This window comes from Moschus berezovskii, chromosome 6 (genome assembly GCF_049115385.1).
Source record: "Moschus berezovskii isolate FMDL1 chromosome 6, NW_MosBer_1.0, whole genome shotgun sequence".
NCBI classification, from domain to species: domain Eukaryota; kingdom Metazoa; phylum Chordata; class Mammalia; order Artiodactyla; family Moschidae; genus Moschus; species Moschus berezovskii.
The window spans coordinates 69,839,883-69,865,849 of NC_142465.1; the positions used below are offsets into that span (position 1 = coordinate 69,839,883).

Consider the following 25,967-nt stretch of genomic DNA (forward strand, 5'->3'; position numbering starts at 1 on the left):
AGTAATTCAGTCTCAGTTTTCCCATCACTAATGGGAATAACAATAGAATTTACCTTGTAAGATGAGTAAATGAGTCATAATATGCAAAACACAGAACAGTGCCTGATTCATAGCAAGAGCTATAAAGTATCAGCTATTAATCATCTGGGTGGATACATGATGCAAGAAGTCTTTTGAACCTGGAGTGAGAAAATCTGGCATCATCACTCAGAGATGCGTGATCTCAGCTGAGTCACTTCTCATCTCTTGGATTACTTTATTTCATCTGTAATGTGACAGAATTTATATCTACCCTGTTTACCTTGCAGGGATGCTGTAAGGATCAGAGGAGTTGACAGATGTTAAATTCCTTACAAATCTTCAAGTCCTTTATAAATAAAAGGCCTTATTAACACTATCTCCATCAAGATTATCTGACTGTGTGCAATCAAGGCAGTTTTTCATTCCACGGTGCTTTGGACAAAGAATCATTAGGAGAAGAAAATCTGCTGCTGACAAAAGAATGGATCCCTCAACCGAAGTGTTGTTAAGTTGCTCAGTTGTGTCCGACTCTTTGCGACCCTATGGACTGTAGCCCACCAAGACCACCAGGCTCCTCCATCCACGGGATTTTCCAAGCAAGAATACTGCCAAATCCAGTGGCAAATGTCATTAGGACTGTTTTGTGATTTGAAATATCCACCATCACCTTTTGTAGTTAGCATGAAATAAAGTTAATTGTAACAGGAAGTGTATTAAGTTGGGGGTCTGGACATCTGGATTCTAGTTCCCAATTCTGCCATTAATTTCCTGTGTCATCTCAAGTGAGTCATTTGATTTCTCTGGGTTACCCTAGCCTTTAAATGGGGAGTGCCTGTAACACTGTGACTGCATAGCTCTTGTGACAAAGATGTTCTTGGGCATTGGATTGTGGTTATTTCTTGGTGGAAGATTACTCATCACTTAGATTAAATCCCCACTGAATCTCCGGAAAATGCACCTGCCCAGACAGCATTTGATTACAAATACAGTAACTGTTTAATAGAATACATCCAAGAGTATATATTGAAATCATAATGTCTTTGTCTCTGTAATTCCCCATGAATATAAGCATAAATCAACTTATAGATAATTGAGAAATGCATAGCAGTCTTCTTTCACTGCTCCTATAAGGCATCTGGGGATTTCCTCTTCCATGGACCTTCTTTCATTGTCCCTGCCCTGGGACCTTGGCCCCTCTAAGAGGCCATTTCAGCAATCTCCTAGTATGATCTATAACCCACTATATGTGATCTGTTCCTCAACCCTCTGACTTCCTCTCCTACTTGCTGTGTTCCTGATATGCTAGACCTCTGGCTACTCCTGGGCCAAACTGAAACTCAATACTGTCTGAGGGCCTTTGCACTTGTTCTTCTGCCTGGAATTATCTTCATGTCCATGGCTCCCTCTCTCTCTTCCTTCATGCTTCTGTTTCCCTGATTACCTTATATAACATTGCAAATCCTCCCCACTTTGCTCTGGTGCTCTCCAAATTAAGTACCAGCTAAGCTGCAGTGAAAGTTGTTCAGTTGTCTCCGACTCTTTGCGACTCCATGGACTATGCAGTCAATGGAATTCTCCAGGCCAGAATAATGGAGTGGGTAACCGTTTCCTTCTCGAGGGGATCTTCCCAACCAGGGATTGAACCCAGGTCTCCTACATTGCAGGCGGATTCTTTACCAGCTGAGCCACCAGGGAAGACCAAGAATACTGGAGTAAGTAGCCTGTCCCTTCTCCAGCAGATCTTCCTGACCCAGAAATGAGATCCAAACCCAAAATGGCTTATGTCAGTTTACTTCCTTCTTGTGTAATAGTCAGTAATTGAGCACTCTAAATCTGGGGGCTCTGTCAGCTTCCATACTTGGCTTCCGAGGATGCTCCAGCCAGTGCCGTCTCCTAGCCAGCTGGAAGGAGAAAGAGAGTATACAAGGAAAGTGGTTTTATCCTTCAGTTAACGACCTGAAAGTTACACAAAACACTTCCACTCATACCCCACTGAACTGAACTTGGTCACAGCACTATATATCCAGGGCAAAATGAAGGCAGGGGGAATGCAGACACTAATGCTGTGGCCGTATTATCAGTTAAAAGCTGAGATAGGGGTTCTTCATCTAAATAATGAAAAGGGGAATGAATTCTGTGGAATAGTTAAAAGTTTCTGCCACACTCTCCACTTGGTATATTCATCTCCATAGCATTTATTGCCATCTGATGATCTACTATAGATTAACATCATTTATATATTTATTTTTTATTTCCCCACACTGGAACACAAGCCCCACGAAGACAGGGAATTCATTTGTTTACTGTTGTCTCTTAAGCCTTTAGATCAGTTTCTGACATATAGCTGGCACTCAATAGAAATTCATTGAGTATGTAAATAGACTTTTTTCCCTATCTGCCATTCTGAGTCACTTGCTTCTCTTTCACTCTGAATCACACAGATTCAAATTTTCTTGGTTTCCTGTGTTAATGAGATTCTGATCCTACTTCCTCTTGGAGCTCCCAGGATTCAAGAGCAGGATGTTATCTTTCCAGATCCCATCTCAAGTAGTCATGATGTTCTCCAAAGAACTCTGGGTTTACAAGAAGGAGTTAGGAGGAGATGCAACTCTTTTTTAAGTTAATGGTCTTTATTTTTGGAGCAGCTTTAAGTTTACAGAAAACTTGAACAGAAAGCATAGAAAACTCCTGTATGCCAACTTTCCCTTCCCATACAAATTCCCCCATTTTTTTGTCTTATTTTTATTTATTTGGCTACACTGGGTCTTATTTGCAGGCACACAAGATCTTTGATTTCTGTTGCAGCATGCAGGTTCTTTTTCTTTTTTAGTTGTGTCATGTGGTATTTTTTATTAATAATTGCAGCATGCAAACTCTTAGTTGCAATATGTGGGACCTAGTTCCCTGACCAGGGATCAAACCTGGGCCTCCTGAACTGGCAGTGCAGAGTCTTAGCTACTGGATTATCAGGGAAGTCTGTCCCTGAGTATTAATTGCATTGCACTACTGTGGCATGCTTGTTACAATGGAAGAGCCAATAGTGATACATTATTACTAAGTAAAGTCTGTATTTAACTGAGGATTCACTCTTTGTGTTCTACTGTTCTGTGAGTACTCTCAAATGCATAAAGTCATGTATCCACCATTATGGTAAGATACAGAATAGATTCACTGCCCTAAACCCCACTGGGCTTCAAGTATTTGCCCCCTCCTCCCATTCTTTTTATTGTTTCTATAATTCTTTTTATTGTTTCTATAATTTTGCCTTTTCCAGAATGTCATGAAGTTGGAGTCACACAGTATGGAGCTTTTTCAAATGGGCTTTTTAAACTTCAGTTCAGTTGCTCAGTCGTGTCTGACTCTTTGTGACCCCATGAATCACAGCACGCTAGGCCTCCCTGTCCATCACCAACTCCCGGAGTTCACTCAAACTCATGTCCATCGAGTCGGTGATGCCATCCAGCCATCTCATTCTCTGTCGTCCCTGTCTCCTCCCACCCCCAATCCCTCCCAGTGCAATATGTATTTAAGCTTAATTTTTTTTTTGAAACCAGATAGCTCATTTTTTAACTGAATTTTTATTTTATATTGGGGTACAGTTGATTCACAATGTTGTGTTATTTTCAGGTGTATAGCATATATACATATATCCATTCTTTTTCAGATTCATCAATGAACAATACTATATTTAAGGATGTATCATAGTTTACTCATCCACTCACCTATTGAAGGACATCTTGAATGCGTCCAAATTTTGGCAATTATGAGTAAAGCTGTTAAAAACATCCATATGCAGTTTTCTGTGTGGACATAAATTTCCAATTCATTTAGATAAATACCTAGGAGAGTGACAGGTGGATCATATGATAAGCCTATGTTTAGCTTTACAAAAAATAGGTAACTGTCTTCCAAAGTGGCTATACCATCATGCATTTCCACCAGCAGTGAATGAGAATTTGTGTTGCTCCTCTCCAGGATTTAGTGTTGCCAATATTTTAGAGCAGTAGTCCCCAACCTTTTTGGCACCAGAGACTGGTTTCGTAGAAGACAACTACTCACTTCCTGTTGTGTGGCCCCATTCCTAACAGGCTACAGACTGGTACTGGTCTGTGGTATGGGGCTGGAGACCCCTGTTTTAGAGTTTAGTCAATCTAACACACAGGCAACTGTCTAATGACATATGATGTTTCATTTATTTTCTATCTGTATATCTTGGTGAGGTGTCTGTTCACATCTTTTACCCATTTTTAAACTCAGTTCTTTTTATTTCTGAATTATAAGAGTTCTCTACGCATTTTGGATACACATCTTTTATCAGATATATGTTTTTAAAATATTTTTCCCAGTCTGTGACTTGCCTTTCCGTTCTCTTAAGATGTATTTTTAAATGTATCTTTAAAGTACTCTATCACCCAGATCAAAGAGCGGTACATAAGAAACCGAGAAGCATCTCCTTCTCTACCTCCACCGCTAAATTAACTGAAAATGTACCACTGTATACATGTAAGAAGTTTAAGGAGAAACTCTAATAATTATTTGACTTCAATGGAACATTCAAAGCACATATGTATATATTACTTCTTTCAGAGCAGCATTAATTTTACAAAGTCACACAGCTGAACCTCCCAGGATTAGAAACCAGGTTTTATGACTCCTGGTCTGATATTCTTTCCAGTCTATCACTGACTCCTATTATCAAGATTTTGTTTTTTATTTTATTTATTTTTTTTTTGGACTCTGACTCACCATATAAACATTTGCATTTTATTTATCAGCAACACAAAAAGTTTAAATCAGATGTGTTAAGTATCATTTTGGGTGAAAGTGACAGAACCTAATTAAAATTGACTTAAGCACACAAAGGAAGAAGAGAAGGAAATGGCAACCCACTCCAGTGTTCTTACCTGGAGAATCCCAGGGATGGCGGAGCCTGGTGGGCTGCCATCTATGGGGTCACACAGAGTCGGACATGACTGAAGTGACTTAGCAGCAAGCACACAAAGGGAGAATCTGTGAACTAGGGCAATTGAAAAGGCCAAGAACTGGATAGGGGGATCCATTGGCTCACATAAGCTCATCTTAATCTCCTTCCCGCCCTCACCCCTTCTCCCTGTCTCTCTCTCTCATTTACTTTGCACAGAACTCATTCTCAGGTGGACTTCTCCATGAATGGCCACCAACAGCTTAAGGCTACTATCATCTTGCAAAATCCAAGAAAAAGAAGCATCTCTTTCCCAAAAGCTCTAACAAAACTTCCAGATAGGGACCTTGGTCCAGTTTAGGACACATACTCACCTCTGAACCAGTTAGTTGGTCAAAGACATACTTCTTAGGACACAGGCCCTCCTAGGTGTCTAATCTGAACTTCAGATACTGAAAATGAGGAAAGAGTGAGTCCTGAAAGGAAAATCAGGATGCTGTTTCCAGAAGAAGAGAGAACAAACACTGTCAAGAAATCTACAAATGTCCCCACAACATCCATGCGTTTATTTCTCTAAGTCTGTCCCTCCTAGTTCACACTCTTAAGATGTGGGTCAGCACTGCTATATTTAAAATAGAAAACAAGAACCTACTGGACAGCACAGGGAACTCTGCTCAATACTACACAACAAGGTAAATGGCAAAAGAATTTGAAAAAGAATAGACACGTGTATAGGTATAGCTCAATCACTCTGCTGTACGGAAACTAACAAAGCATTGTTAATCAACTACATTCCAATATAAAGTGAAAAGTTAAAAAAAAGTGGGGCAGTAAAAAAAAAAAAAAGCACTGGAAGACCCAAATTCAAATCCTTCCACTGCTTAGAAGTCCTTTGAGTTTCAGATCCCTTATCTTTAAAGTTAGGATAATAAAACCTACCCTGGTGATATGAATAGGAGAATACAATAATGACAATAGCAAATACTTAATAAAAATATCTCATCCCCAGTTTCTGATCTGACAGGTTTGGGGTGAAGGCTCAGAATTCACACTTAACAAGTTCCCATACAGTGCTGATGTTGCTGGTTGGGGACCACAATTTGATAACCAAAGTATTAGGTTACTGACTCTTCAGAACAACTCCATGAGGGGTACTAGTATTACCCCTCATTTGTGGATGAGTAAACTGAGGTTCACGTAGCTAGGCAAACTCCTTGTGTTCTTGTAATCCCTGGGCTTTAAATTAGAGGGCACTGAGGAAACAAAGATTAAAGAGCAAAATTGCCAAGACTTCCCAATCAAGCTTATGAAGGAAGAAATGAAAGAGTTATTGTCTAAGTGAACTGGCTGGCAGGGATGGGGCAGGCAGAACCATTGTGGTAAAAGGAAACAGAGGATGGCATGGGGTATTGAAGACGTTGGCATAGAGGGCAACAGCTGGAGGCAAGCAGATTCCTAAGTAAACAGTGGTACTTTTCAGGGCTGCTTTGGATATTCCATAGAACCTAAGAAATAGCTTTGGGGGAAATATTGAAAATCCTGTGACACAAACCACATCCAATGTAGGAAGTTACATTACTCTTGAGTTTGTCAGGGTTAAACAAAATGTTGTACACTTTGTTAATTCAACAAACACTCATTAACCTCAAGTTCAGGGGATGCACTGGTGATACAAAGTTGAAAAAGTCCATGGTTTCTGCCCTTAAGGAACTTGTCAAGTAGCAAGATAGTAGACCTTTTATCCATTCAGCAAACATTTATTCCATCCTCTGTGCCAATACAATTCCTTTTAAAAATGGTATCATTATTAATGTCACTTCTTTTTAATAGGTCAGGAAGTTGGGTCTCAGGTAGGTTAGGTAACTTGTGAAAAGTTGTGCAGTTATGGTACCTGGTACCTTTCATCCATTAGCTTCTTTACTCTGCACAACAATCCCTATGAAGTATGTACTTTTTATTAGCTCCATTTTACATGGAAGGAATTGATGCTCAGAGAGGGTAACTTCCCCCCAAATTACACCAGGAATAAATGCCAGAGCTAGGATTCAATGAGATCCAGGTAAACTGGTTCTAGCATCTATGCTCTTAACCACTATGGTGTATTAATAAACAGTTTAACCAGAGCTGCTACTAATATATAAAGATCATATAAGGAGTAATAATGCAATATACAACTTGCAAGTGTCAACTTTTTGATTTTCATGTTTCTCTCTATTTCTTATTGTCCTATTAACTTCATGATAAAAAATAAATAACAGAGAAGGAAAAGGACACAATTATCTGGGGATAATTTTAAAAACAGGTTGGGAACATTGCTTAGAGTACAATCTCTTACCCTCAGGTGTAACTGCAGACTTCTAACTCTTTGAAATCATCTATGCATTTTAGTGTAAATGAGCTTATTAGTGTTTTTCTGAAGAGAAAGTCTACAACTTTCTTAGACTTCCTTAAAGAATCTGTGATCCAACAAAGTGAACAACCACCTACAGAAAAAAAAGTCAATTAGCCAACGGGAAGCCAGTCAAACATTGGGTGCTTCTATATTTTATTATTAAAAAGTAAAACTCAATAGCACAGGGAACTCTACTTAATACTCTGTAATTGACTATGGAGGGAAAGAATTTTAAAAAGAGTGAGTATATGTATAACTGATTCACTTTGTTACTCACCTGAAACTAACGCAACTTTGTAAATCAACTATACTCCCATAAAAACTTTATTAAAAAATCTCATACATGTTATGGAGACATTAAAAAATATTTTTTACAACCCTGTGACAACATGGAAAAACATGTAATGTCAGTAACAATATAAAAGTACAATATCGACTTTATTTCTTCACCATACATATTTCACTCACTTCCTTTCCTCCACACTGGGCAGTACTTCTCAAAGTCACCAGTGACCATAACCTTGTCAGATCCAGCAGCTACTTCTCTCTCCTCGGTATTCATTATAGTTGGTGACTGGCTCTGCTTCTAGGCCAGGACTAGTCTGTTTCTATGTCAATGACTCTTCTTTCTTGTCACCCTTCTGACTGTTGCTAAATGTTGGAGCATTCTATTGCTCAACTTGGGTTCTCTTCTCTTCTTCCTTCTCCTTTACATCACTCTCTCCCTAAATCATCTTATTCAGTTCCATGGCTTTAAATAACTTCACAATTTCAGTTAAGTGTATTTAAGTCACACCTCCAGCCCTGACCTCTACACTGAGCATTCCATTCCATTCAGTCGCTCAGTCGTGTCCGACTCTATGCGACCCCGTGGACTGTAGCCTACCAGGCAGGCAGGAATATATTCAGTTTGTCTACTGACTATCTCTTCTTGGGTATTTATGATGTAAGCACCCCAGAATAAACATTTCCAAACAAAATTATTATTAATAGTAATATTATTCAGTTCAGCTCAGTCGTGTCTGACTCTTTGCTACCCCATGAACTGCAGCACACCAGGCTTCCCTGTCCATCACCAACTGCCCTGTACATTACCAACTCCCCGAGCTTGCTCAAAGGTATGTCCACGCAGTAGGCGATGCCATCCAACCATCTCATCCTCTGCTGTCCCCTTCTCCTCCTGCCTTCAATCTTTCCCAGCATCAGGGTCTTTTCTGAGTCAGTTCTTTGAATCAGGTGGCCAAAGTATCTGAGATTCAGCTCCAATGAATATTCAGGGTTGATTTCCTTTAGGACTGACTGTTTTGAACTCAGTGCAATCCAAGGTACTCTCAAGAGTCTTCTCCAACACCACAGTTCAAATAGAACAGAGCACGGGCCACAGCAGACTCTCCAGAAATATTGAATGAAGTGAAAAAACATCTCTCTCTCACACACACACCTGTTCATACGATTATGTTTAACAACAGGACATAAAACTGGTAGGAAAATAACAAAAAGCTAATTGGTTGTGCATGAAACCATGAGTTACTGTGCGATGTGTGTGCGCTAAGTCGCTTCAGTTCTGTCCAAATCTTTGCGACCCTACAGACTAGTAGCCCTCCAGGCTTCTCTGTCCATGGCCTTCTTCAGGCGAGAATACCGGAGTAGGTTGCCATGCCCTTCTCCAGGCGATCTTCCCAACCCAGGGATTGAATCCGCGTCTCTTACATCTCCTGCGTTGGCAGGCGGGTTAAGAATATCAGACTTTGAAACTGAGTGACCTCTGCCAGACTGCCACTTACCGGCTGCTCATCCTTACTTTCTTCGTAAGCCAAAGAGACTTAAAAATATGTACCTCATTTCGAATCATGTAACGTTCACAATGCGTTTTACTGTGAAACCATGAAGGTAAAGACCTTTGCTTGGTGTAGGGTACATAGCGAGGGTTAGTGATGGTCGGCTGTTAATGACGACGGGCGTGTTTTCTTTTACGATAAAAACGCACATTTTTCTTATAAACCTTCGCTCAAGACAGCCGATAAACTTCCACACGTACCTACTCACTCAGACACTCCGCCGTTCCCACAAGGCTCCGAGGACTGGCGCGCCTGCTCCGTCCGCTACTTCCGTCCACGTGATCCGCCCGGGCTCCTCCCCGTTCCCAACATGGCGGCTACCACGGACTCAAGCCGCACGTGAGATAGTTTAAGTACGTGGGAGTGCAAGTGTGTGAACCAGTTTTCCTTCTCTACTGCCGGTAGCATCCCTTCAACCCTTCCCGAGATCCTCGCGGGCCGCTGTCCCTCTGCAGCCATGAAGCCAAAGCCGGTTTCCCACAAGACCGAGAACACGTACCGGGTGAGCTAGGGAACTTGCCGGTGGGCCTGATTCTGAGCGGGACTCTAGGAGGACCGTGCTCCGGACCGAGCGGGAGTCACTTGTCTGGAGGCCCTGGCAAACGAGCCTTACTCTCTCCTGGTGTAGTAAATAAAGGGATGGGGAAGGAAGCCCGAAATCCAGATTTCCGCTATGGTTTGTGGGTTCTGGCCTGCTTGAGAGTTCCCTTCAGCCCAGAATGAAATTCAGTTATCACAGACTAACCGGTTAGGAATTTTTTTTTTTTTTCTCTTTTATCCTTGAAGAACGAATTGGGGAGGCGGGTCTGTGGAGGAGGTAAGTGATTTACAGCTTCAGGCTGATAACACCACTTTCCGTTTCTTGAGGTTTTCTTTGTTACTCCACAACCATAAGTCTGTGTATATTTAAAAATACAGTTGGTGAAACGCCTTCGCCAGGTTCTGTGCTTGCAGCAGGGTATGAATGAAACCTAGCAGTAGATCTAGCGAGGCCACATTGCTATCTTTTAACACAGTCTAGCATGGGAATTCGGAGAAGGCACTGGCAAGCCACTCCAGTACTCTTGCCTAGAAAATCCCATGGATGGAGGAGCCTGGTAGGCTGCAGTCCGTGGGGTCGGACACGACTGAGCGAGTTCACTTTCACTTTTCGCTTTCACACATTGGAGAAGGAAATGGCAACCCACTCAAGCGTTCTTGCCTGGAGAATCCCAGGGACGGGGGAGCCTGGTGGGCTTCCGTCTATGGGGTCACACAGAGTCGGACACGACTGTAGTGACTTAGCAGTAGCAGCAGCAGCAGCATGGGAATTTGATTTTAAACGTTTTGCAAATATAGAAATATTTTCTTCCTATAGTAGTGTAGTGCATTTGTTTAACGCTCCTTCAGTTTGTTTAAAGTTGTCTTTTGTGATTCAGCGGTGATGTCTACTTCTAGTTGTAAAACTCAGTTATACATTTTATGATTGAAAATACAAGTCTGAAATTGAAAGTGAAGCATATCATCATTTTTAATGATAGAACATGAGGCGGCCTATGGAAGCTTTAAACTTTGTACTTTCAGAAGGAAATTGTCAGCATATGCTTATGTAGCACTAAAACAGATATTCAAGATGTGAAATGTATAAAATGATAATGTATTTTAAATATACTCCTCACCTTCAGTTTCTTACATTTGCTGAGCGACTGGGGAATGTGAATATCGACATTATTCACCGGATTGATAGAACTGCAAGCTATGACGAGGTAAGAGAATGTTAAATTAGCTGATCTTCAAGAACTCATGGTTGGTTTTTCAGTCTGAGAGGTGAATTATTTCTCAAGCCATTCTTTTATGAACGTGAAATGCATTAGACCTGTGCTGTCTCAAACAACAGCCACACTTGACAGATTAGATAGAATTAAATAAAAAATTCTAGTGCTCAGTAGCAGTATGTGGCTAGTTGCTACCATGTTGACCAAATGCAGATATGGAACATTTTCCATCATTGCAAAAGTTCTATTGGATGATGTTAGAAAATTGACTGGATTATCAGGTGGCCTCTGACTCCAGTTTCTCCCTTCCCTTGTGCGTTCTGAGCCCTGCTGCAGATCTGTATTCCTGAAACTACAGTTTTAAAGAGATTTTGAGCAAGTTACTTTACTGGGGCTTAGTTTCCTCTTTTATTTAAAAAATGGGGGGCTTAACCATATAACTTTTTTCCATTTCTGACCATGCTATAATTCAGCCATAACTATTCAAAAATCACTGCATCATTTCTCTGCTAACATTTTTATAACATGCTGTCAACTTGGGATTCAACCTCAGTTTTTACAGTTTTTCACTTGACTTTAGTCAGGCTCTGCTCACTGTCACTTTGAATGCCTTGTCTCTAATATGTGAATTCAGTATTATCAATATATGAATTCAGCTAAGTGATGTTATCTAGGTAGGCACATAATGCTTTGGGAGCTCACAGTGAAGGGAGCCTAACCAAGATTCTTTGGGGGTGTAAAGTGAGGTGTCAAAAAAGGTTAAGTAGACAAAGTGTTAAGTGAATTGAGTCTTGTTTCTGCGGGTTTTAGCATGGCAAAGAAAGCAGGAAAGGCTGATTCAGGCTGAGGAAGGAACCTTTGTTAAGGAATAGAGGCTAAAAAGAGCCTGTCACTTTCAGTTGGATGTCTGATGTTTGTGTTGATGGTAACTGTGAATGGGTGAAAGGGGTAGCTGGTGAAAGATAATGCTGAAGAGATAATCAAGGACCATGAAAGACTTCATATCTAGCTAAGTTTGAATTTATCCTGAAGCTATGGGAAATCATTCTAGGATTATAAGGCAGGGGAGTGTGTGGCATGATCCAAGTGTAAGTTTTAGATCTCTTTGGCTTTAATGTGGAGGAAAGAGCACGACAGGAGTCAGAGCAACCATTTTTGATGATTTGGTAGTCATCTAAGTAAGAACTTTAGTTTCATATAAATATGTGCATACACTTAGAAAAAAAAGGTGTTTTTTTTTCTCTTAAGAAAAAGTGGTTCCTACCATATTCCTCACTATAAAACCTGTTTTTCTCACTTTGAAAGAATACTGTCAACATCCTAATTCAGTAATATAATTTTTTTTGATAGACACATGGTATATCTTATGTGTAGACCATGAGGTATATGTCAACCATTTTCCTATTGTTGGATATTTAGGCTTTTTTATATTACCCCCCCACAATAAAGCTGAATGAACATCTTTATACTTATATATTCACAAATTTTATAAGAAAATCTCCAAAAATGGACTCGCTGGGTCAAAGGACATACCTGTTTTTAATTTTAATAGAAATGCCAGATTACTTCTCTGTAAGAGTGTAGCAATTCATATTTCCAGAAGCAGAATGAAAGAACTGTAAGAGTCAACATTTTGGCAACTAAGAGGAGTTTTTCAACTCTTGTCTATCATCATTGTCTTAAAATATTAATATATCTTTATTCTTATTTACCTTGATTATAGTTTTTCTTTGAGTTGTCTGATTGATGGACTGCTTTAATCTTGGCAGGAAGTTGAAACCTACTTTTTTGAGGGTCTGCTGAAGTGGAGAGAATTGAACCTGACGGAACACTTTGGTATTTTCTGTTTTGTTTCTATTTTATTCACCTGTCATTTGCACTGAATATGGTAAAAACAGCTAAAGAATGGTGTGACAGAAAAGTAGAACTTTTTTTCTCCCCCTACCTAGGGAAATTTTACAAAGAAGTTATTGACAAGTGTCAGTCATTCAATCAGCTGGTGTATCATCAAAATGAGATAGTTCAGAGTTTGAAGACTCACCTGCAAATCAAGAACAGTTATGCCTATCAGCCCCTTTTGGAGTAAGTAGTATGTTGAGAGAAAGGTGACAGTATTTATCTGAATTTTAAGAAAGGTTGCTTTATAGCTACCTGTGCTTTAGATCTGGTGTTTGTAATGTAGAAGTAAGAATTTACCTTTTTTTGGTGTTGTTAGATTAAAATATTAGTACATTACTGTAAAACAGAATCTTAGGGATATATATACTCTTTTGCTTTCTTTACTTTTATAAGAACCTGATTTTTGACAGTTTTGGAATGATTGACCGTAACTTGTGATAGAATGTATCTTCTTGCTCTAGCCTGATTTCTTTGCTCAACTCTTAAAACATGAAAAATTTTATACTTCTCTTGAGACTTGGTTTAGAAGCTGCAATTAAGCCTTTCATCATAGACAATCGGTTATCATTTGCGAACTAGATTTATAGTGTTTGGTTTTTGATCTTCATATCTCAGAATCAGTTACCTCCTTTATTTTTTTCATCCAGCTTGGTTGTACAGTTGGCACGAGATCTGCAGACAGACTTCTATCCCCATTTTCGGGATTTTTTTCTGACCATCACCTCAATCCTGGAGACTCAGGACACGGAGTTGTTAGAATGGGCTTTCACCTCTCTGTCATATCTGTACAAGTACCTTTGGAGACTGATGGTGAAGGACATGTCCAGTATATACAGGTAACCCTTTTCTCTCACACAGGTTTTTCTTTTTTTCCTCTTCTTTTTTTTTTTTGCTTTAAAATTTTATTTTGTATATAATTCAGCACTATTTAGTAAATTTATAAAGTTATGCAATGATCACCACAGTCCAGTTTAAGAACGTTTCCATCATCTCCAAAAGATTTCTCATGCCCTTCTGCACTCAGTCTTGCTCCCCATCTGTATCAGCTTTGAGAGCAAAAGCAATATGCGCTTGTCGAACACAAGATTTCCTCTGTGGAAACAACTGTGTGCTCGAACCCCCTCGGAAGAGTGATCCTCTTCTACAATGATAGTTTTTAGCCTTTCAGTTTTGTTAAGTTTTTTTCTTTCGGTCAAGGGAAGTTTTTGTTTTTTTAGTTTTTGGCTACACTGGATCTTTGTTACTGCACACAGGCTTTCTCCAGTTGTGGCAAACAGGTGCTACTCTCTAGTTTCAGCGTGTGGGCTTCTTTTGTGGAGTAGGTTCTAGGTGCATGGGCTTCAGTAGTTGCAGCACAGGGGCTAAGTTTTTCCGTAGCACGTGGAATCTTCCTGGATCAGGAATCGAACCCATGTCCCCTGCTTTGGCAGGCAGATTCTTTATCCACTACACCACCAGGGAAGTCCAGGCAGTTTTTATTGATACTGACAACAACCAATCCTAGAACTTTTAATGTCTGTTACCTTCAGTCTTCCATTTGACATGTGAGTGTCATGTAATTGAATGAGATTTTAAACTGCTTATTTTATTATACCTTCCTTGCATAGTGTTGAGAACATAATTGACATGTACTATTAATACATCTTTATTAAAATGATTAATTAAACATCTTATTTTCTCATTTATAGCATGTATAGTACACTTCTGGCTCATAAAAAGCTACATATAAGAAATTTTGCTGCTGAAAGCTTTACTTTTTTGATGAGAAAGGTTAGTTTGATAATTGTATGTTCGTTCATTGCTCATTAATCCTCAAGAATCTGATGAACAGAAGGCAATATCTTTTATAATATGGTTATTATGGACTGACATATATATATATATAAATGGAAACCTGTTACTGTTTTCAGGTTATCTCACCATAAGGTTGTTTTTGCTTACTAATGTGAAATAATTTGGTTGTTTCTTTTATTGTTATTTGGTGTATATGCATTCTCTAATTCACGTCCGTCTATACATGAACAGTGAGATTAACAGGGATTTTTATAATAGTTTCCTGTAAGCACCTGATTGTATAGTGTCATTTGTTTTTGTTTTTATGAGTTTTTATAATAAAATCAATGCTATTAAATTTCTTTTATACTCAGAATGTTTCCTTATATAGCTTTTCTTGGTACATACCTTCGTATTACATCAATGAATGAATTACTCCTGTGTAACATTACAAATGTTACTGTACTCTCGCAGTAGTTTGAAATCATTGCAAGTGTCTCTTCTTTTCAGAATTTTTTCCTTATTACATTTAAATATAAATCTGTAGAATAGCAAATAATAATTCTTCTTTTGGATATGTTTATGTTGTAAATGCAGTTTTCTGTTTGCATTTTGTGTTTTAGGTTTCTGATAAAAATGCACTTTTCAATTTAATGTTTCTTGATCTTGATGAACATCCAGAAAAAGTAGAAGGCGTTGGACAGTTGCTCTTTGAAATGTGCAAAGGAGTTAGAAATATGTTTCACTCTTGCACAGAGAAGGTAAATAAGCTAGAGGAGTTCCTTGAGTCTTTGTGAAAAGGATTAAAAAGGAAATGGATGAGATATACACAGGTGATTCAGAGAAAGGATTATGTAGAATAAATAGAAAACATTTGGGGAGCATTAGGGCTTTAAAAGCAGTGCTTACCTAATATAGGCCCTGGGTTATTCGGTATTTCTCATGTAAAAAAATCACTGCTCTCTTTTTCATCCTGAATGCTGGAAGGTAACATAAATTGATCAGTGAGCAAGGGTGATGGGGCGTGGGCAGTTGTATGATAAAATTCCTAATCCTAGTTTTGAAATTCTTTTGGGATACATAGTTAACCACCAAAACTGTCATATCCTTGATTATCCTGAATCAGATTTTAAGATAGCTTAATCAGAGTGGAGAATAATCAAGAGTGGAAATAACAGTGGAAATAACTCGAGACTAAGAGTGTACATATTCATTTTCATGACTCTTGGATTTCCACAGGCAATAAAGCTAATTTTGCAAAAGCTCGGACCAGTTACAGAAACAGAAGCTCAACTTCCATGGATTTTAGTTGGAGAAACACTCAAAAACATGGTCAAATCCACTGCACTCTATATCTGCAAGGAACATTTTGGAATATTCTTTGAATGTTTGCAAGTGAGTTCTTGTTTTTTAAGTGTTTGTATGTAACTAGGAATCCAAGAGTTGATTGCTGCTGTTCTTAGCTTAGCGGATTGCTGTTGGAGATTATAATTGTTGTTATCATAATTTTATACACTTACTAGGATTTTCCTTCCCTCTATCCCCTGTACTAATATTTTTACTTGCTTTCAGTATCTTGAGATGCATGCAGTAGAGCATAGTGGTTAAGAGCACAGACTTTGGAACCAGATGGCCTCTTTGCATAGTGGCTTTGTCATTTACTGCTCCTGTGACTTAGGAAAGTTATTTCAGTGTCTAGTCCTCAGTCTTTTCATCTGGTAACTAAGAGTAATAGTATTCTCTACCTGTGAGGATGGTGAGGAAATACTTATTAAGAACTTGAAACAGTGCTCTCAGAAATGTTCGTGGTTAGGTCTATGGCCACACCACCCTGAACTCACCCAGTGTCGTTTGATCTCAGAAGCTAAGCAGGGTCAGCCCTGGTTAGTACTTGGATGGGAGTAATGTTTGTGGTTATCATTAGTGACTCCCAGTAAAGGCGTCTTTTTCTTTCAAAGCAAAAGAACATGCAAATTTGTGTGTCTTCACATAATATTTTCATTAACAGATGAGTTTGATAGTTGATAGTTTTTCTCTCTCAAATTCTTCGTTTGCAGGAATCACTCCTGGATCTACATACAAAAGTAACTGAAACTAACTGTGGTGAAAGTTCTGAACAGATTAAAAGGTTGTTAGAAACATACCTGATACTTATAAAACATGGAAATGGATCAAAGATAACCAAACCTATTGATGTTTGTAAAGTAAGTTCCCAACTTAATTAGCTTAGAGTATGTTTATTAGAAGCTGATTGCTAAGTGTGCATTGTTTTCCCTTTTGTTTTACAGGTCTTGTCTCAAACATTACAAACAGCCCATCTCTCTACATCTTGCCGGGAGACACTCTTGGGTGTAGTTTCTGCTTTGATCCTAGGCGAAAATGTTTCCTTGCCAGAGACCCTCATCAGAGAAACCATAGAAAAAGTAATTTACTTCAGCAAATATTAATCAAGAGTTAATATTATGTTTAGCATTGAGTAAGCCTTCAGGGGAATACCAGTGAAGCCTGGCAAAGGCTCTGCCTTCAGGGAATTTATAATCTTGTTAAGGAGATGTGAATCACATGCTGTATTGGAAATAAACAAAGCAAATGTGATAAAAGCTAAATCTGCTCAGCAAATATTCACCAAACAAATATTTACTTAACCAAGTGCAGGCTATGGACTAGATATGGTAGGGTGGACAGTTTTGGGGGTTTTTTTTGCCTGTGATTTTTTGTTAAGGAGGTGGGGTCCTGGTAGTATATAGTTAAAATCTGTTGAATCAGTCTGTCAGCATTTGTGTCACATTGAAACAAAAAGGTTAATTCTGTCTGGGATTGTGGAACAGTAAACGCTTTTCAAAGGACTTATATTTTGGATAGTCGTTAAAGGTTAAATATCAGTCTGCCAGTCAGAGAAGGGATTAAAAACTCTAGGAGAGAGAAGAACAAAGATGTGTTCAAAAATCTATGCCATCTGGGCTGTGGGCACAGGAAGTGTGATAAATATCAGCAAGGTTCTGCTTGGCTTTGAAAAATTAGGTTGGATTTTTTTCCTCCACAAGGTTCTGCTTGGCTTTGAAAAATTAGGTTGGATTTTTTTCCTCCAAAAATTAGGTTGGAAAAATGATAAACAGGGAAATAATTGTATGAGATTGGCATTTTAGTGAGTTAAGAAGATGATGGAGGGACGTGGGACTGAAAGTAAAAATCAGGTTCTTCGTAGGGCAGCAGTAGTGTAAAGTTACAAAGACGGTATAAAGTGTTGCCTGCCCTTTTATATTTCTGTGTAGCTGGGAAAGAATGAGCGGGTCATGGGCAGAACACCTGTGTTAATCCCTGGACGTATAGCGCCCTTCAAATCTGTAAGCCCCTTTAGAGGAGGCCAAGCACTTAGAATGCTGGTGGGAAAGTCCCACCGTCCCTTTACTTCAGTAGCTTCTTTTCTGTGGAGGAGCCCATGCCCGCGCTCACACCTGGTGTGTCTGTGGCAGATGCAGCAATCCAGTTCCTTTTGCTTCCCATGACTGCTTTAACTTGTATTGAGCATCCCACTAGTTCCTACTTGCAAGCTAGAGGACCTTGAAGATTTGGGATGTTTTTATTTTCAGGAATGGGAGAGTACTCTCTTTGTACTTACATTAATATTCTTTGCCACAGATTTTTGAAAGCAACTTTGAAAGACGCTTAATTTTGGATTTTTCAGAAGTCATGTTTGCTATGAAGCAGTTTGAGCAGGTGAGTGAGATTATTAAGTCTTGGATTTGACTCTGTCATGATGAAATAATCAATTTAAAAAAATCCTGTGATTTTTGTTTTTTGAAAGGAACAGAAAAGGATTTTATGTTTTTAATTTTTTTTTTTTGAAGCAGTTATATTCCAGTTCTAGGTCACATGTGAAACTTTATTCCACATGCCTTAAGCATTTTAAATTATAATAGGTAACCAATTTGGTTTTAGTGATCTTTTAGGAAGTTATAGCCTGTATTGATGGCCCAGAAAGTAAAGAATCTACCTCCAGTGTGGAAGGCCTGTGTTCAGTCCCTGGGTTGGGCAGATCCCCTGGAGAAGGGAATGGCTACCCACTCCAGTAGCCTGGAGAATCCCATGGTCAGAAGAGCCTGGCAGGCTATAGTCCTTGGGGTCATAGAGAGTTGGACACAACTGAGTGACAAACGGTTTCACACTTTTCACTTAGGAGGTTATAAAACTGTGTCATCAAATCCTGAGTTTATCTTTTCCCCTCACCCGCATCAAACATTTGCCGCTCCTTAAAACTGATGATCCTACTATGTACTTCATAGAAATCTGTCTCTTCTCTCATTTTCCCCTTTAGTCTTTAATAACATATATTTTTGGTTGTCTCAAAAAAAAAAAAAAAAAAAAACCACTTCTTTAGACATGTCCTAGCTCTGTTCTTTCCTGCCCAGTGAGGACCCTTTATAACCCTCTGATTTTCTTGGCAGCTGCATCTTTTCCTTCTCTGTTCCTTTTTATCTTTTATTTTTTAATAACTTATTTTTATCAGAGTATCCTGTGCATGTAATTTGAAAGGTCACACAGGGCTAAAAAAACAGCTACTGATTCCCACCTCCATCTTCCTCACCAGGAACAAACACACCTGATGATTTTTAGCTATTTTTTTTCTAGTATTTATATTTTTAAATCATCTGAATATACTGCTTTTTATTGAGACATTAATTTTAGTCCTCATCTGTAGGCTTCCACCTGAGTAGGTGGATTCTAGTTCTTTTATACTACTTTTCTCAATAGTTAACATTACAAATTTTGGTTGAGGTCATATTCAGTACTCCTTTTAAGCAAGGAGTATTTTATATTTACATTTCCTTTTTTGTGTACCCTTTCATTTTTTCCAGTTGCCTCATTCTTTAAAAACTAGAAATTGCTTCTTTAAAATTGTTCGTCAATGAGCCTTCCAGCAGCCTCGTAGAATGCCTTTCAGACAGCAAACTAGCAGATCATTTAACAGATCTTTTCTCTTCTGGAGATACTCTGCCCACTGCACAGATGCCATACTGGGACTTGCCTATTTCCTGGGTCCCATGTCTTTGTCTTGCTTTCTTACATTGTAGTTTACCTTCTTATTTTGATGAAACACATTCTCCAGAGGCTCCTGAGAAAAGGTGAACGGTAGTAAAATTTTGAGCTTTAGTACATCTGAAAGTGTCTTGTCTCCTCACTCTGCACCGCCAGTACCCCAGGTATAGCATTTTAGATTCTTTCATTCTTCCTCAGTTTTTCAGGCCTTGCTCCATTGTCTTCTTGCCTCCTTTGCTCCTGTGAAGAGGTCTGGTATCTTTGTTTATGATCTCTTTTTCTTTGTGGAAGTGTTAGAATATTTTCTTCATTAGGTGTTCTGAAATTTACATCTGTTAATAAGTGTGATTTTCTTTTTTATTTTTAGCTTTTCCTACCCAGCTTTCTCTTGTATATTGAGAATTGCTTCCTGATGAATGATGCTGCAGTCAGAGATGAAGCTCTGGCCATTTTGGCCAAGCTCATTCTTAACAAAGCAGCACCTCCCACCGCTGGCTCCATGGCAATTGAGAAATACCCTCTGCTTTTCTCCCAGCAGACGGTGGGGTAAGTGCTAAAGTCCTAATTTCCTATATTCTTGGTAGGGTTAACCATTTAAAAATAATGTATTCAGAATATTGTAAAAACTGAAGATCTACATGTATTAACTGGAAAAATGTCTGTGATATATTGTTACATGAAAAAAATAAGTTGTAGGAGAGTACGTCTAATACCATCACGTTTTGCAAAGTTAGAATGGAAAGTATAAATAAGCATAGGAACACATATGGAATGGTACAAAAGCAGGTTAAGTTGTTAACCTCAGGAAGGTGGTAAGTGGAAGAAAAAAGTCACTTAATTTTCTTAACCTTTTATTTTAAAACGATTGTATATTCACGTGTGGTTATAATAAACAAGACAGAGAGGTTCCATATACCTTTCCTGTATTTTCCCCCCAGTGGCAACATCTTACATAAACTTACTTCAATATCACAACCAGAAAACTGACATCAGTACAATCCACCAACCTTCTTCAGATTTACCAGTTTTACATTGCCCATCTCTGTGTGTAAATGTATATGGATGTGTAGTTCTGTGCAGTTTTGTCTCATGTCTATTCACTACCACCACCAGAGTCGAGATACAGAGCTGCTCCGTCACTGCAGGGATCCCTGGCGCTACTCTCAGTAGCCACAGCCACCCTGCGGCTCTGCATTCCAACCCTAACTCTTGGCGACTACTGATCTTACACTCTGTTTTTACACTTTTGTCATTTCAAGAATATTATATACATGAAATTATACTGTACAGCGTTGGAGATTGACTTTTTCACACAGCATAATTCCCTTGAGACCCATCTAAGTTGTGTGCAACAGTAACCCGTTCTTTTTTATGTTGAACATATTTCTGTGTGTTCTTCCTGCATAGTATTCCAAGGTAATGTATGGAGCAATCTGTTTAGTCATTCACTTGTTGAAAGATATTTATGCCATTCCTAGTTTTTGGCTATGATGAGTAATGGTGTTATTAACATTCATGTACATAGCTTTCCATTTCTCTGAGATAAATGCCTAAAAGCAGACTTGTTGGATTATATGATAAGGGCATGTTCAGGTTGATAAACTGTCAAATACTTTTACAGAGTGGTAGTGCCATTTTACATTCCCGCCAGCAGTATAGGTGATCCAGTTTCTCTGCATCCTCACCAGCATTTGATATTATCACTGATTTTTTGGTTTTGCCAGTCTGATAGGATGTAGTGATATCTCATGGTGGTTTTACTTTGCATTTCCTTAGTGGCTAAGGATGTTGATATGCTTATTTGCCATCTGCATATCATCTTTAGTGAAATATATGTTCATTTTCCAACTTGATTTTGATTGTTTCTTTATTGTTGAGTTTTAAGAATGCTTTGTATATTCTGATATAAATCCTTTCACCTGCTTTGCAAGTATTTTCTCCCAGTCTGTAGCTTATCTTCCTTCACTTAACAAGGTTTTTCACAGATTAGAAGTTTTAAATTTTGACAAGGTCTAGTTTATCAACTTTTCCTTTTATGGATAATGCTTTTGATGTCGAGTCTAAGAACTTTTTTCCTAGCTGTAGTTCTCAAGTATTTCCTCTTATTTTTCTTAAAGTCTTATCATTTTATGTTTTACATTTAAGTCCATGATCCATTTTGAGTTAATTTTTATATAAGGTGTGAAGTTTAGATCAAGTTTTCTTTTTTGCCTCTAAATGTCCACTGCTCTGGCAACGTTTGTTGAAAAAGCTATTCTTTCTCATTGAACTGCTTTTGCATCTGTGTCAAAAATAAGCTGGACGTTAATGTGTGGGACTTTCTGGCTCTCTCTTCTGTTCCATTGATCTATGTCTCTTCTCTGATGCCACGCTGTCTTATTACTACAATAAAATGAATCAGGAAATCTTAAGTCCTTCCACTGTGTTCTTTGTTTTCAAAATTGCTTCATCTATTCCTGGTCCTTTCTTCTTCTGTATAAATTTTAGAAGAAACTTGTCTATGACTACAAAAAAAATCCTTGCTGGGATTTTGTTTTGAATTATATTAAATCTAAAGGTCAGTTCGGGGAGATTTGACAACTCCCTAAAGATACACAAAACTGTTACCTTTATTTATGTTAGAAGGATGGTAAGAGGAAGAAAGAAGTTACTATTAGCTTTTAGATTATACTTTTGCATTGTTTGAATTGTTAAAAGGGCTGTGGATTACTTTCTCAAGTTTTATTAAAAATGATACATACTCTTTGGAAGTTAAAGCAAAGTTTATGTAGTTACTTGAAAGGATTCTGCTTACTATTTTTTCAAATAGAAATTATCATTCCTAATAAATGGAAGCATATTAACTTAAAGCAAGTGCCACAGGTTCTATGTTTTATTTCTGTAAGAAAACTTCTATCACTAAGAAAATTTCTATCACCTTGTAGAATAACTTGTCTTTGTATATTCCTGGTCACACTTCATCCACAAATTTAGAGTGAAAATTAAAGAAGACAGTAGATGTGAAAAGAGTCTTCAGAAGATAAATGTATTCTGTCATTTGACAGATACTTATCATATAGGTACTGTTCTAGGCACTGGGATATAATAATGAAAAAGGGCTTCTTTGGAGGAGGTGACACTCTCAGTGGGGCAAGCTTGTGAGGCAGGTAAATAAACAGGATAATTTTACATAGTGATAAAAGAAAAATAGGGTGTCGAGAGAGAGTAGATAGAGAACAGCACTAGTCCTGTCTGGAGAGGGGACATTTGGTCCAATTGTAATGGTAGATGGATCCAGCCTGGCAGAGAAAGGCTGGGTGAAAGGTTTTCCAGACAGAGAGGAGAGTTCCTGCAAAGACTGTAGGATGGGAATAAGCCTGTATGTTTGAGGAACTAAAGGAAAGCCTGTGCAGGTAAAGAGCATCAAGAAAGGAAGAGTGGAATTAGAGGAAGTAAGAGGAGACAAGGGTCAGATCACCCAAGGCCTTACAGGATGAGGTAAGAATTATGGATTTTATTGGAGGAGCTCATTGGCAGGTGTGCTAAAGCAGGGGGTTGACATAGCAACTAATGACTTACCTTTATAATGCATCTCATTTTTTTTTAATTTGTAAGATTTTTTGCAGATTATTGAGTCATGGTTAGTACTAGAAAGACTGTATAAACAAGTTCTAAAACAACTTTTAGAAATTACCAATAAAATTAACTTGATTTTTATCTGTCATAGTTTCCAAGCGTTCAGTATCCTGATAAGTATGAAACAAAACAGAATGCAACTTTTTCATTAACTTTAATGATAAAAAGGTATAGGAATAAAAACCTGATATTCTACTTCAATTTCATGACAAGTTTACCAGACGGGTCGTGGAAGGATAAATTATAATAGCAGATCATTTTATTTATTGTTTCTTTGACTTTTCTTTCTGTTAGATTCTGTCTGTGAAATAAGACTGAGGTAGAGTTCATTGGTAAACAAGAATACTGCCAAAGTAACAGGTGTCTAAAACTGAGTGTCATGTCAGAAAATATCATTGGGTAAACACTTACCAGATTAAAGCAGCAGAGGAAGTAACTTCTAATACTGTCTGAGCCACCAGGGAAGCCCCTGAATCATCATGTTAAAAAGGAAAGAGGGGGATGGAATAAGTCAGTTCATACCAATAAATTACCTGAAACACTTGGTCCATCAGTAGTTCAAATTCAGAGATAATACCTAAAACTGGAAGAGACTTGCTTTGCAAGTTATGAAGCAAATTAAAATAGAAAAAGCAGAACCATTGGTTTGAAAAACATTGTCACTGAAAATCAGTAAATGAGTCACATTTGTTTAGTTATTTGTATTCAGCCATCAGCACCAATTCCCTCCTCCCTACTGATCTCCACACGTAGAAAGGAACCAATTTTTAAAAATTAATTTAATTGAAGTATAGTTGTTTCACAGTATTGCTAGTTTCTACTGTATAGCAAAGTGAATCAGCTGTATGTATACATATATTCCCTCTTTTTTGGATTTCCTTCCTAATTAGGTCACCACAGAGCACTGAGTAGAGTTCCTTATGCTATACAGTAGGTTCTCTCTAGTTGTTGATTTTATACATAGTATCAGTGGAGGAACCAATTTTATTTCAAACTTCAGAGGGCAAAAGCAATTACCTCCTTTCTTATTTTAAATATTCATCTTTTTTTCTTTCAGATCCTATATAAGGCAGAAGACAAAATCCAAGGGAGGAAAGGAACAGATCTCAGTATTGGAACATCTTTTGTCTATAATTCAGTCACCCCCGAATCAAGATCCTACTTACCTTTCATGTTCTTGGGCAGCCCTTGTCGTGTTACCTCACATTAGGTGAGAAAATCAACTGTTTTTAATTGTGAAAAGTATTTTAGCAAACTGATGAAAATATTTATTAGTCATTTTTTTGCTATTTCACGAAGAGTTGTTGAATGCCAGTTTGAGTGTTTCCCTTTTTCTCTCCCCTTTCCACTTCTTGGACAGGCCCCTGGAGAAAGAGAAGGTGATACCACTAGTCACCTACTTCATCGAGTCACTCTTCATGACTGTTGACAGAGGGAGCTTTGGAAAAGGTCAGTTACAATCACCATTTGTTCTCTTGTCTGTCTTTCCTGGCACACCCAGAGGAACTGTAAACACATGGGTACCAGAGAATAGTACTACCGTTGTATTCTGGCAGAACCCCCTGAGTGTAAATAGGGAAGAAAGAGGCTGAGATGTCACCTTGTAATGTGGTGACCAGGTCAGGATGGTCTGAACATTTGCCTGAGTCCAAAGGTAAAGCAGCAGAATGCTCCTACTGTCAAAGAAATGAGATGCAGCTTTGAGTACCAGCTTGTGTCGTATTCGCATCTTCTGTGCCCAGTCCAGCCCCAGTGTACACTTGTCCTCCAGCATTTACTTATTCTGAGCAAGACACTGTCTTGTACCCGCTCCAGCTACCCTTCCATGTGTGTCCCTTCTGCCTGGAGTCCTTTCTAGGTCTGTCATCATTCAGTAAACTCTTACTTAGCTTTCAAAACAACTCCAGCACAGCATCTCTAGGAAGGCCTTCGACTCATCCAGGCAGAATTAGATTGCCCTGTCCCATATACCGTTCCTGTTGTATACTTGTCCATCTCTCCCTACTCCCTGATAACAGCAGTTTAAAAGTAGGCATTTTGATCAAAAGAAGGTAAGTATTAAAATTTTGCTGTAAATAAAAGTAGGTATTTTGTTTTATTCTAGCTCAGTATTTTTTTCCTAATCTGTATATATGGTTGTCACTCATTTAAATATTAATGTACTAGGTTCTGTGTTAGATACTAAGCAGACATGTTTGGAAAATTTCCAGTGCTCAGTAGCCACATGTGGCTAGTGACTGCCATATTGGATTGTGGCTACACATTGGCACAAGTATAGAGCATTTCTACCATTGCAGAAGGTTCTATGGGATAGCCTTATTCTAAGGTCTAGAGCAGAGGTCAGCAATTTTTTTGTGTAAAGGACCACACTAAAGATTTTAGCTTTTGTGGGCTATGTTCAGTCTTCAGTCTTTGTGGCATATTCTGTTTATTTGTTGTTTTAAACAACCCAAAGCGTTTTCATTTTGTTGCCCATATAAAACCAGACTACCTACAAAATGTGACTTGTGGGTCATAGTTTCCCAGCCTTTGATCTAGGATTAGATGATTTTCTAATTAACATAAATTGAGTGGATTATAGATGGTAGCCATTAGATATGTGATTTCTTATAAATTGGAGTCATAAAATCAACTCGAGTTTTATACAAAGATAATTTCTTAGCTTTTGGAAACTCTAAGTCTATTCTCAGAAGTTCTAATTTTGATAATGCCAGTCA

General features: G+C 38.4%; 1 protein-coding gene and 1 long non-coding RNA gene across 2 annotated transcripts in view; one reads left to right on the top strand and one right to left on the bottom strand.

Moving 5' to 3' along the window:
- Nucleotides 1-837: 837 nt before the first annotated feature.
- On the bottom strand, nt 838-9,411 carry LOC148777648 (uncharacterized). Its single transcript, XR_016037636.1, has 3 exons — nt 9,373-9,411; nt 3,744-3,860; nt 838-1,922 (listed from the first exon to the last, which is right to left on the bottom strand). It is a non-coding gene; the product is annotated as an uncharacterized LOC148777648 (long non-coding RNA).
- A 60-nt stretch (nt 9,412-9,471) lies between these two features.
- UTP20 (UTP20 small subunit processome component) overlaps nt 9,472-25,967 on the top strand; it is an 88,369-nt gene continuing 71,873 nt past the window's right edge. Inside the window, exons 1-14 of the mRNA XM_055396828.2 lie at nt 9,472-9,674; nt 10,837-10,917; nt 12,696-12,762; nt 12,876-13,008; nt 13,473-13,661; nt 14,514-14,595; nt 15,222-15,359; nt 15,838-15,993; nt 16,656-16,802; nt 16,887-17,021; nt 18,238-18,315; nt 20,003-20,181; nt 24,308-24,460; nt 24,611-24,699. Of these exons, the coding sequence (XP_055252803.2) occupies nt 9,630-9,674; nt 10,837-10,917; nt 12,696-12,762; nt 12,876-13,008; nt 13,473-13,661; nt 14,514-14,595; nt 15,222-15,359; nt 15,838-15,993; nt 16,656-16,802; nt 16,887-17,021; nt 18,238-18,315; nt 20,003-20,181; nt 24,308-24,460; nt 24,611-24,699 (1,672 nt within the window). The 5' untranslated portion in view covers nt 9,472-9,629. The remainder of the gene's footprint in view (nt 9,675-10,836; nt 10,918-12,695; nt 12,763-12,875; nt 13,009-13,472; nt 13,662-14,513; nt 14,596-15,221; nt 15,360-15,837; nt 15,994-16,655; nt 16,803-16,886; nt 17,022-18,237; nt 18,316-20,002; nt 20,182-24,307; nt 24,461-24,610; nt 24,700-25,967) is intronic.